This window comes from Ipomoea triloba, chromosome 1 (genome assembly GCF_003576645.1).
Source record: "Ipomoea triloba cultivar NCNSP0323 chromosome 1, ASM357664v1".
NCBI lineage: Eukaryota > Viridiplantae > Streptophyta > Magnoliopsida > Solanales > Convolvulaceae > Ipomoea > Ipomoea triloba.
In genome coordinates, this window is record NC_044916.1 from 29,088,171 (window position 1) to 29,101,326 (window position 13,156).

The following is a 13,156-nucleotide window of genomic DNA, read 5'->3' on the forward strand; positions in this document are numbered from 1 at the left end:
TCGAAGACTATTAAATTTTTATTATTTACAAAAGTCGTGCTCAACTGTCAGAAAACATATTTTGAATAAAAAATTTAATATCAAATGAATTTAATTTTATATAATGGCATTTACTCGTTTTAAGAGTGCATTATATTATTTAATTAGGTCTAAAAGTGTGTTCCTAGTAATTTTCAATTGATTTGACAGTAGTGAATCCAGATTACTTTATTTCATGGATGATGATGAGAGCAGCACGCGAAGCACTTATCAGGCTCCTTATCGCACATGGATGGTTTTTTTTTCTTTGGGTGGTAAGGAAAATAAAAGATGAAAGAACTGCACTTAAAGCAACCTCATTAATTTTATTGACTTAGAGCAACCTCGTATAATTTTATTGACATTGCTATATTTATTTAAATTTCTAAAACAATTTGATAATAGTTAATACTTACAATAATCTTCCAAGTTCCAAGTATGGTGACAATGTCACCCGTGGTCCACAAGTTTTGAAACAACCCAATTGATCCTCTGTTTACCCTAACAAGGTACACATGTCATTTTGTTGTTTTCCTTCAAGCTTTCTAGTGATTGGCAAAGGATTGAAAACTAAAGTTAATGGAAAAATGACTTTAAATCAAAGGGAAAATAACTTGATTTTCTTGGAAAACAATTTACCTTTTACGGGAGAAGTCATTTTCCAGTGCCACACACGACAGTCTTCATTTCCCATCTCTTATTCATTTCCTTACTACCATAGAAAGTCTTCAATCCTTCATCTTCTTGTCACCAACAACTAGCAATCGCCTCCATCGAAAACATGTGAAAACTAGAGCCGCTGCAAGAAACATGTGGAAACCAGTTGGGTTTCTACATCAAAAACTATGTTGGTTTTCGACACTAGCTTCCGCATCAGAAACCAGAAACCATTGCTCTGATTTCTGGCTTCAGAAAACATGTTGTTGTTGTTGTTATTATTATTATTATTATTATTTATTATTTATATAAATAACATTTATTTTTCTTTATATATATATATATATATATATATATATATATATATATATATATATATATATATATATATTATAGGAAAGTTGTAGAGGAGGGATCCTTAGCTTTTCATAGCTACTTGAATCACCTTGACTGTAGATACTCCATCATATTGCGAATTGTCATATTTAAAAATTCTTGCTTAGAAATACCCAAAACCAAATGATAAATAATTAAGTACCAACTTCACTCAATCTAAGCATGAAATAGGCCAAATTGACATGAAATAGCTAATGAAAATAAGTTCATTTGAACACTTATCAATGACCCAATTCACCAATTGCACATAAGCAATACGTTCAATGACCTATTTGACACGTTTTCTTAATTTTTAATTAACAAATAATGTGTATCTATTGTAACATGATTTTATTATTTAAAAATTTATCTTCTATTTATTTTAACTTCTTTTTTAATTAACAATTCGCTCTTTTTAAACTTAAAAATTCACTTTTTTAAAGAGTTATATTGTTCATTTGTATCTTATTTAGGGTGTGTTTGGAAAGCAGGAAAATGGTTTCTGGAAAATGATTTCTGAAAAATGAGTCATTTTCCAGAAAATATTTTCCTTTCTTGTGTTTGGCTGTAGAACAGAAAACTATGTTGGTGTGTTTGGCTCATTTTCCAGAAAATGGGTAGGAAAATGAACAGAATTATATAATTGAATATTTTAATTAATTTGTTTAAATGTAATTAACAACATTTATAACAAATATACAATCCAAAAAATAAAATAATCACAAAAAAATCACAACAAAATAATATCTATCTCATAAAAAAAATAAAAAAATAAAAGTGGCCGACTGATTTCAGATGTCAAATAAAAAAAAAACTCATAATATCTATCTCATAATAAAAAAATAAATTATTACTTAAAAACAAAAAGAAAAAGTTGAAGATGTCAAGAAGATGAAGAAGTTAATGCATTTAAGAGGCCTAAGGAGATGGAAGAAGCAAAGGAGAAGGAAGAAGCAAACTTCCGGAAAATGACTTCCCCCAAAAAAAGGGAAAGTCATTTTCCATAAAATTGGGCTTATTTTCCATTGACCAAGAAGTTCATTTCCATTGACTCTATTTTCCCTTCCTTCCCACACACCAAAAACCCGGAAAATGATTTCTAAAAATCATTTTCCGGGTTTCCAAACACACCATTAATGTGAAATATATGCATCATTGTCTCATTGGTTTATTGTCAACAAAATATTTTTTATTAATTTATTATGATATTGATGTTTACATCTAATTATAATAGAAAAAAGATCACTAAAAAACTAATTGCATTTGTTAAAAGGTAAATCTAATATTTTTCAAACACAATACCTACTAATTCAATGCATCTTTTAAAATTTATGCTAGACAATAATATTTCTTATCATCAAAAATTAGAATTTTATCTTTTAATATTTATAAGATGCATGTGTTGCTTCACTTATTTAAATCATTTAATTTTACTAACTCTATTGTTCATTGGACATTATTCATTCACATATGATGCGTATTTACATCTAGTACATTATTAAATATAAACTTATAGATCATTCAATAAATTTAAACCTCCATTTTTAAATTTCAACTAAAAATAAGCAATATAATTTACACTATAATATAATAATTATAGTATATATTATTTATTTTTCATTGTTTATTTTCATACAAATATTTTATAAAAATAATGAAGATAAACTTACATATAAACTTCATGTATATTTTATTCCACATCACTTGTAAAACAAAGAATATCATTAAGTGACTCGGGTTATTGGGCTAGCCCATTAAATTTTGGGCTAACCTGTTTAGGCAACCAGAATTATCGATTTCATACTTATCGGGTCGATTTTTCATTGGACTAAAAATTTTCACCCCTAATTGTGGGGAAAAATAACACTTTTACCTTGATTTTATGTGGTGTCTGGTACATTTGAATTACAATTCAATTATTTTCCAATTTCATAACATAACAACTGAAATTTTATTGTTTGGTTTGAGGGAATTACAATTCTCTATGTAATTAAACTCTCATGCCTCCTTTAGAATTGGAATTTCAATGCAATTCAACAACTCATGGAAAATGAAAAAAAGTGTATATTGATAAATTTGCCTATTATTATTATTATTATTATTATTATTATTAGGGAAAATGACATCTTTAGTCCCTGAGTTATAGGGGTAGTGTAGACTCAGTCCCTGAGTTATGGCTGTATGCGAGTTTAGTCCCTCAGTTATTCGCAAAGTGGCGAGTTTAGTCCCTGGCCATTAAATTTGACGAAAAAATTAAAAAATATTCAAAATTTGAGGGGTAAAATAGGAAATTCACATTTTATTATTCTTCTTATATCAAAACCACTTTTACAACATTATTTTTCACTTCTTAGCCTAATTATTTTCAAGATTTTTCATTTTTAAAAGCATTTTAATAACTTTCAAATGACTTGTTAGGAACCTGACTCTCGTATAACACACTTAAAACTTAGCACAAATAAAGAAATGCATGATCATTGTATTTAGGTGTATGAAACACACTATCCTAACAAGTTTTTATCTTTTTACTAAGCAACAAATGTAATAAAATTAAAACTTTTGAGATAGGATAGTGTGTAAAAAAATCTCAAAAGTTTTAATTTTATTACATTTGTTGCTTAGTAAAAAGATAAAAACTTGTTAGGATAGTGTGTTTCATACACCTAAATACAATGATCATGCATTTCTTTGTTTGTGCTAAGTTTTAAGTGTGTTATACGAGAGTCAGGTTCCTAACAAGTCATTTGAAAGTTATTAAAATGTTTTTAAAATTGAAGAATCTTGAAAATAATTAGGATAAGAAGTGAAAAATAATATTGTAAAAGTGGTTTTGATATAAGAAGAAGAATAAAATGTGAATTTCCTATTTTATCCCTCAAATTTTGAATATTTTTTAATTTTTTCGTCAAATTTAATGGTCAGGGACTAAACTCGCCACTTCGCGAATAACTGAGGGACTAAACTCGCATACACCCATAACTCAGGGACTGAGTTTACACTACCCCTATAACTCAGGGACTAAAGATGCCATTTTCCCTTATTATTATTATTATTACACAATGACATTTTAGTCTTTTTAATCACTTCTTACATTTCAATTCCTAGTAATTCTATTTCTCTATCTGAATTCATACTTTATTCTCATTATTCTTTTTCCATGGAATTACAATTTCTTTCCTTCTAATTCCATTCTCCCAACCAAACGCCTCGTTAACATCCATTCACAAATAAGATGATAGAAGTCCACCAAAAGTTAAAAATATCATAAACAAATAAGTAACTACGGTCGTTTTAAAACCCGAGGATCATGGGTGGCATTGTCACCATATTTGGAGGACCATGGAAGATATTAATTCATTTGATAATTTAACAATTTTAATGTTTTATTCCTATGCAAAAAATGCTTATAAATGTAATAATATAAAAAAACCTATTTTTCAACAAGAGAATAAAACTAAAATTGTAAAATTTCAAATTGTCTTAGAAATTAACATTAATTTAATAAAAATTGTAATAGATGAACAAATGTGACAATATTAGTAAAGTCTTAGAATTAAATATGGTCAAGTTAAATAGTTAGGGACTAAATATAATAATACCATCAAATCAAATGTCCCATTATCTCTTAATAGGCCTATTACAATTATTTTAGTAACCCTTAACTAAATGTATGCATTTCACTTTTTTTTTTTTTTTAAATATAACAAATTATTATAATTACAATCATCAAGGTTGATAAGAGCGATTTTTTATAATGCATGAATAATAGTTATAACATGTATAATAGCCATTGTCTTATCATGGTTAAATGTGAATTTAATTAGAATAAAATGTGTACTCTAATACTCAATGACCATAAGGCCCATAACATGCTTAATATTTTGCATACCTTTCTACTAATTTGCAAATAAAATTATAAATTATATATAAATAACGTGCAAGTGTGAATCTCAAAAACTTAAATAATATATCATACATACTCATAAATAAATTTATTTCTTATTTTTAATAATCATTTGTGATAGGCTAAAAAAAGTAATGCACTAAAACAACATGAAAATTCTATGGAGTAATCGACAAAAAGAAAATGAAATTCGGTGTCATGTCAACATCTCTTGTTGAATTATTCAGTACTTAGATTAGTGAGGTATCAAAATTGGTTTTCTTTGAGAAATTTGTTGAAAAACATCGTACCTCAAGCAAAGTGTAATTGTTACTTCTTAAAGAAGTCAAAACATTAATGGTAACCTCTTACCCTCCTAGGCTCTTACCCTCCTAGGCTAAATTTATCCACGTAATATTCGTTCACTTTCAAAAGTATATCATGCTTTCATATTATTAAATTTGTAATTCCTTTATTATTTTCCCTACATCCATGCAATACTATTTCATTTTCAAAAGATGCTTCACTTTCACATTACATCAAAACAAAATAAATAAATAAGTATACAAGACTATCGCGACAACCTTTCGTACATGGTTACAAACTTGCTGCAGTTACATATTTGCAATCCATGTCATTTAAAAAAAAAGAGGCATTTTCATTTTTGGTCCTACTATTATTGGTGAATTGCCAATTTTAGTCCACTTCATTACTTTTTGCCACATTGCTGCCAGTCTTATTTAGTCCTTGCCACTTTTAGTCAACTGTTAAAGTTTTCGTCAAATAACCGTCCAAAACAGTGGTATTTTGGTCTTTTCATGCTTTGGTCATCTCCTTTACCCTTTGCAGTGGTTTTCCTCACAGATTTTCATCCAATAAAGAGGTCCGGCGAAAGCCATGACTTTGTAATGTGGCTCACATGGCTTTCGCCGGACCTCTTCAATGGATGTAAATGTATAAGGAAAACCACTGCAAAGGGTCAATGAGATGACCAAAGCATGAAAAGACCAAAAATACCCCTGTTTTGGACGGCAATTTGACAAAAAATTTAACTGTGAACTAAAAGTGGCAATGACTAAATAAAACTGGCCGTAATATGGCAAAAATTAATGAAGTGGACTAAAATTGGCAATATCTCAATAACAGTAGAACAAAAAATGGAAATCGCACAAAATCTAAATCTTTTTTTTTTTTCTCTTTCCATGTAATGCTCCATGTCAACTTGCAATCCATCATCTTTCATGGATATTTTAGCCTTAGGTGATTATTTACTACCTCCGTCCCAAAATGGTTGTCTGGTTCGTTTAACGAGGCTTGACTGAAGTAATTTTTAATCCAATTTTTCATATTATTAAGTTTAGTATTAATATATAAAATTTATATATTTAGAAACTCCATTAAAAGTACTATTAAACACAAAAAATTAAATTTAAAAATAATAAAAAATTACTAAAAAAAATAAGCAAAGAATAAAGAGTTGGTTTGACCAATGAATAGTAAATAGGACAGGTAAAATGAGACAGATGGAGTATTAGATTACAGCATATATAAAGATTTAAAAATGCGTTTTAACTAAATAAAATTTTAAATTCAAATTTTATGAATCCAATATAATGGGTTACGAACTTTGAGTTAAAATAAGATCGACATTGAAAGTACCCAAAATAGTCCCTCGACTATAGCATAATTCACAAATTGATCCTTGACTATTGATTCAATCCAATTAAGTCCTCAACTATTCAAAATTTACCCAATTAGGTCCTCCGTCAATTCTTCCGTTTAAAGTCTGTCAACTTTGAGGTCAAAAGAGTAATTTCAATGTCAACTTTGACTGAATTGAAAATGATAAGGCACCATAGGCGGCGATCATCGACGCCCTCAAAGGAATTCGGCGACGTAGACGAGGACGACGATGAGGAGGAAGAAGAAGAATCTCCGGAGTCGACGAGGATGAAGTGCATGTCGTGCTAAGAAGAGTACTGCTCTCGCGACGTTGGAACGTGTCGGGAGTGCTACGAGGAGGCCAACGAGACGGTGGAGGAGCTCAAGAGTGAGATCAAAGACCTAAAGGCCAAGATTGGGTCTGGGTTTGAATCACCCAAGAACCAAACTAAGGTTCTCAAGACTAGGTCTGGGTTTGGATCAGTCAAAAACCATATCAAACTCAAGCTTTCTTCTTCTTCCTCCTCTTTTTCTTCACTCTCCCTTAAGAACAAAACCAAGCTTCTCAAACCCACTTTAGACTCTTCTAAGGTTTCCTAGAAGAATCAGTTTAAGAAGCTGAATTCTACTTCCAATTTATTGAAATTGAAAGCCTCAAATTCAACCAAAACCACCAAGAAATCCTCATATCTAACCAAGCTTAGCTCCTCTTTTTCCAAAAACAAAGCCAGCAATGCTACTGCTCAAGCAAAAGAACAGCCCAAATCCCAACTAAAAAAGAAGCCATCAACCAAACTCCAAGAACCCAAATCGCAATCCACAAGAAAAGCTCCCCATGTGGCACAAAACCATACTGGATTGGCGATGAACAAGACGACTTGATTTCTGAGTTCAGAGACATACCTCTCATCTCCTTCGCCTTCATCTTCATCCCTCTCATCCTCGTCTCCCTCATCAGCCTATTTCTCCCTCCAAAAACTCCTCAATTTCGTCCAGATTTACGTCGCCATTTACTTCTCCATTCTCTGGCTCTCCTCGCTGGTCACCAGGTTCGAGCCGCTCAAGTTTTTCTACGCTACGTCGCAGTCCACCTACGTGGGATCGAGGAGGTTTTGGAGGTTGAGCAAATCTGATAGTAGATTCAATTCGCTTTTTTTGTTCTTTGCTCAATCCTGGCTAACCACGGTCGTCGCTGGTCGGCGGCATGATGGAGTCAGCAATGGAAAGGGAGACAAATATAGAACGACGACGTATTTAGGCAATGGAAAGGGAGACAAATATAGAACGACGACGTATTTAGTTCTTAATTTTAGGGATAAATATAGAACGACGACGTATTTAGTTCTTAATTTTAGGGATAATTAGAGAACGACGACGTATTTAGTTCTTAATTTTAGGGATAATTAGAGGAGCTGATGAAATTACTCTTTTGACCTCAAAGTTGACATGCTTTAAACGGAAGTTTTGACGGAGGACCTAATTGGGTAAATTTTAAATAGTTGAGGATTTAATTGGATTGAATCAATAGTCAAGGATCAATTAGTGAATTGTGCTATAGTCGAGGGACTATTTTAGGTATTTACTCTTGAAAGAGATGCGCCAAGTTGTCAATGTAGCATAGGGCTAGGGTCACGTAGTGCAGTTGCCCCGTGCAATTTTGCATTGTGCATAGGTGTTTGTTCGTAGGTGTTGGTGACACTCGTTGGTGGCCCACTTCGCATAATCGTTATGGTACGTTTCAAGGCGCGAATAGTTTAGCGCGAAAATTAACTATTTTGAAAATCTATATTTTGAAAATCTATAAAACGCAATTGACATTAATTGTAAAGACATTCAAAATTCATTTTATAAATCTTTGTACTAGCTTTTTATAACTTTTACTGTAAATACTTGTAAGTTAGTATATACTGAGAGCGCCAATAAAGTTATCAAGCAATTGATTTCATAACCACACCATTTCAAATTAATCATAAAATTTTAAATTCATTATTTCAAAAACTTACCTATTAATTTTCTTGATTTGAGCCTACAAAACGGTCAATATTTCTTTCTTAATTCTCCATCTCAATGTAAAGAAACATCACTACATTTAAAAAAATATTTATAATATTTTCGATTGAAATCGATCAAAAGGAAATATACAATAAATACTAAATAAATTAAAAAAACAAACAAAAACGCCAGCATTCACTATCGATCCAAGCACGTAGCCCCGCAAATCCCAACTGTCCGAAATTCTTCCAGACACAATAAATATTATTTATTTTTATTTTTATTTTATCGTCTTCAATTTACACTTTCCAAAATCCCCTTTTCCCCTTTCGGCGCTAATAAATTGAAAAAATGGAGATAAAATACTAAAGATATTATGAGGCATATGTGCAAGCAGTAATCTTCAGATCTACTTCAACTCCAAGTCAAGAGCGGGAGAAGTTCAGAGAGGGAGTGAAATCCTTAGTTGAGATGGATGAGAAGTTGATACAGCGGTTGGAGTCGGCGGTAGCTCGACTGGAGGCGCTGCACACCGGCGGATTTGGCCATGGAACTTCGCGTGAAGTTGACGTTACTGCGGCGGCGTCGGATCCATCGATCGTTGCATTCGAAGATCTGATTTCGCAGTGCGTCGGGAGGCTGTTGAGTGCTGCTGAGAAGATTGGAGGACAAGTTTTGGATGCTACCAAGGTTGTAAAGGATGCATTCTCTGCTCAGAAGGAGCTTCTAATCAAAATCAAGGGAACTCAGGTTTTGATTTCTTCTGAAATTAACTCAAATAACAGAGCAGTTACTATGTTATAGTTGTGAATTTTTACTTTATTTGACAATGCTCACTCCACTCAGTCGATATAAAGATATTTGAATATGTCTGCTTAAATGTGTAAACCTGCATCGAATTAGTTCCTATGCTATAGCCTATTGTTGTGCATTTTCACGTAATTTGATAATGATCACTTGACTCAGTCAATATAAATATGTTATCAGATATCGAATTTTAATGATTTTTTAAAAGCATAATCCTAAACTGGATGATCACTTCACGAGTTGCAACCGAGTTATTCTATAAGGCATTACTGTTTTATCGAATTGAAGGAGCAGTTCTCACTAAGAGGATGTTGATACTCTGTGAATAGTGGTACCTTAAGTATTTAATTAGTTTCTTGCTATTGCTATTGACCTATTGTCCTTGGCTCCTCACCATTGTCCTTTATTATGTAGAAACCCGACATGAAGGGTCTCAGTGAGTTCTTGAAGCCTTTGAATGAAGTAATTATGAGGGGATCATCTTTGACAGAAGGGCGAAGATCTGATTTCTTCAACCACTTAAAGGCTGCTACCGATAGTTTAACAGCCCTGGCATGGATTGCCTACACAGGAAAAGATTGCGGTAAGATGGGTGTTTATATCTCTTTCTGTAACATGTTTGCTTTGCTCAGTTACTGACCTTACTGTTTATAAATAGGTATGAGCATGCCCATAGCCCATGTTGAAGAAAGCTGGCAGATGGCTGAGTTTTACAATAACAAGGTATTTTGATTTTCTTTATGAGCATAGCTTGTCCACATAACTCCTCTACTAAGTAAAATAAGATGTAAAATGTGGCCCATAAATGGGAGAAGGAAATGCAATAATTTTGCCATGCCACTTGTCAAGCAATAATTTTCATGTAATTGAACCGTTGTACCATGGTGAGAACCTGGGTATTTCCTTGATGCGTTTTCCTGTTTGCCATTTGTTGAACCATTATCCTCATCACTGAATGTTGTTGAAGCTGCTTTTATTATTTATTCTTGAACCTTTTCATTGTATCGTAGATTCTTGTAGAGTATCGAAGCAAAGATCCAAATCATGTTGAGTGGGCAAAAGCTTTGAAGGAGCTTTATTTACCTGGATTGAGAGATTATGTTAAAAGTCACTATCCTCTGGGCCCTGTATGGAATGCTACAGGGAAGACTTTTGTATCTGCTCCAGCTAAAGCTCCTGGTGCTACTCCTGCACCTCCAGCTCCTCCCCCAGCTTCACTCTTTAAGACTGAATCTCCTAAGTCTTCATCATCACGTCCGAAGCAAGGAATGGCTGCTGTTTTTGAAGAAATAAGTTCTGGGAAGTCAATAACTTCTGGTAATTTTCCTTAATCATGCCCTCCTTCATTAGGTCTTGGTTTTATACTTCTTAGTGAGATTGTCTTTTTAGGTTTGAGAAAGGTCACAAATGATATGAAAACAAAGAATCGAGCAGACAGAAGTGGCATTGTTGGAGCTAGTGAAAAGGAAGGCCGTGTTAGTTCACCCTCATTCTCTAAAGCAGGACCTCCAAAATTAGAGCTCCAAATGGGTCGCAAGTAAGTGGCAACTATATTCCATGATTTTCATTTGTTTGGTTGCTGAAAGTTAAAATGGCTATGTTGCTGCCAGATGGGTGGTGGAGAATCAAATTGGGAAGAAAAATTTAGTTATTGATGACTGCGATGCCAAGCAGTCTGTATACATCTTTGGCTGTAAAGATTCTGTTCTGCAGATCCAGGGTAACTTTTGCTTCAAGTGTATATTATTTTCTTATCTGGTGTAAATTGGTATTGAAATGCAGGACAATGTGTTTTGGGTCTGTACTTTAAGTTGAACAAATCTAACTTGTGTCAGTGGTTATACTTCGCAGGAAAAGTTAACAACATAACCATTGATAAATGTACTAAGATGGGAGTTGTATTCTCGGTAAGTGAGGATTTATCTTGAATATACATTTTTCTCTGGATAGGTAAAACCAACTAGCTAATGTTGTGACTTAAAACCTGCTGAACAGGATGTTGTGGCAGCTTTTGAGGTTGTCAATTGCAGCGGCGTAGAGGTGCAATGCCAGGTATTTTTATTTATTTTTTTAAATATTGAAAGGAGCTTTACTATTCTCATCATGGTTGCCTTTTATTTTGTTTGATGTTGTCATTGAATATGTTCCTCTTGGTATCTTTCTCTTTTCCTATAGGGTGTGGCCCCAACAATTTCAGTGGATAATACATCTGGGTGCCTGTTATACCTGAGCAAGGGTTCTTTGGAGGCTTCTATTACAACAGCTAAATCCAGTGAAGTTAACATTTTGGTGCCTGGTGCAGGGCCTGATGCTGATTGGGTATGTTTATCATTTTATATTATGTGCTTGCTAGCCTCAAAATCTTTAATACTGAAACTTAATGAAACCCATAGACCATATTTGAGTATTTGACATAGTTTCTGCTTATTTATTTACGAGTTAAGTTACATATAAGCTGCTTTATGTGATTATATGTTACGCTCACCATTATATATTAAAATGAAATTTGTGAACTATTTGGCCTCTCCCTTTTGCTTTTGGCTTCCTTTACATTATAGATTTCTCAGTATACAATTCTCTTGCACGTGACAGACTACTCATTCATGATGAGTTAATTTTAGAAGCTATACCAATTGTATACATTCTTAATTAGAAAAATTGAAATAAGTAGCATGATAGGGCTCTCGTCAGGGTTGTCGGAAATACTCTATATATGATTTGTTCAATATGTGAATTTGGTGTGTAGGAGGAGCATGCTTTGCCTCAGCAGTATGTTCATGCATACAAGGATGGCCAATTCATAACTTCTCCAGCCACCCACTCTGGAGGTTAAAATGTTAAATGGTGACAGCTCTCTCTTTTGATTGCTTATGCCTATCATTTTCGTTTTGCTCTGTGAATTTGACTTGCCAAAGGGTTGGGTGGAATATCTTTTTCCTTATATTTGCTTCTGTGATAAAATATACATTTTTGTTCAGTGTCCAATATTTTTTTTTCTGGGCAGTTTGTTCGGATGAGAAGAGCTTCTTGCGAGAGTCCTGTGTACTTTGTTGTTATTTGTATGAAAATTATATTTGTGACATACCACATTTTGAGAACATTGTTACCCACCCGTCAGTTGTTTGGTGGATCTTCATGACATTACAATTTTTTTGGGTTATATCTCCAGAATACATAGTACATATTTGTTGTGTGTTCCTAATTAATTGAGTGGTGGTTTTTGGAATGGTAAATCTCTATTTCTTATATTATACAAACTCTTCAACTAGTTAGGAAATTCCTAAATATTTCAGATAATATTGTACGTCAATGGTGTGTGGCCTTGGCATTCAATTTGATAGTCCAACTTGTAGCAAAGATTTGCTCAGTTTAATCTTAATAAAATTTATTGTGTCATTTTTTTAATTGTTTCCTTTGAATTTCTTTTCTCTCAAATATTGCATATTGAACTAGTGAGCCCGTGCGGGCAGTTTCTTTTGAACTTCTTTTTATGTTTGGATGTTATAAGGTTGTGCACATTAACTAAAATTTTTGAGAAAATTAATCTTTACATAATATCAAAATATGCACATTAGGTTGGGAAATGTATGTAATATCTTACAATAAAAAGTTGCAGGCATAGGTTTATAAACTCATGGCATTAGTATGTTAAAAAAACACAGAGAACTTCTCCCGAACGCTACTCATTTTTCTTAAAAAAAGTTGTTTAGAAAAGTCGTCATAACAAAGAAAAACTGCTCCGATTTCTCATTGACGAAAGGA

The 13,156-nt window shown here is 32.8% G+C and overlaps 1 protein-coding gene across 1 annotated transcript; it reads left to right on the top strand.

The window, feature by feature from the left end:
• The first annotated feature begins 8,898 nt into the window (after positions 1-8,898).
• On the top strand, positions 8,899-12,627 carry LOC116032958 (cyclase-associated protein 1). The gene is made up of 11 exons (XM_031275710.1): positions 8,899-9,337; positions 9,809-9,977; positions 10,053-10,117; positions 10,405-10,711; positions 10,784-10,931; positions 11,005-11,114; positions 11,246-11,301; positions 11,390-11,446; positions 11,570-11,713; positions 12,141-12,238; positions 12,399-12,627. The coding sequence occupies exons 1-10, from the start codon at positions 9,059-9,061 to the stop codon at positions 12,225-12,227; spliced, it is 1,422 nt and encodes a 473-aa protein (XP_031131570.1). The 5' UTR covers positions 8,899-9,058; the 3' UTR covers positions 12,228-12,238; positions 12,399-12,627.
• Positions 12,628-13,156: the final 529 nt, after the last annotated feature.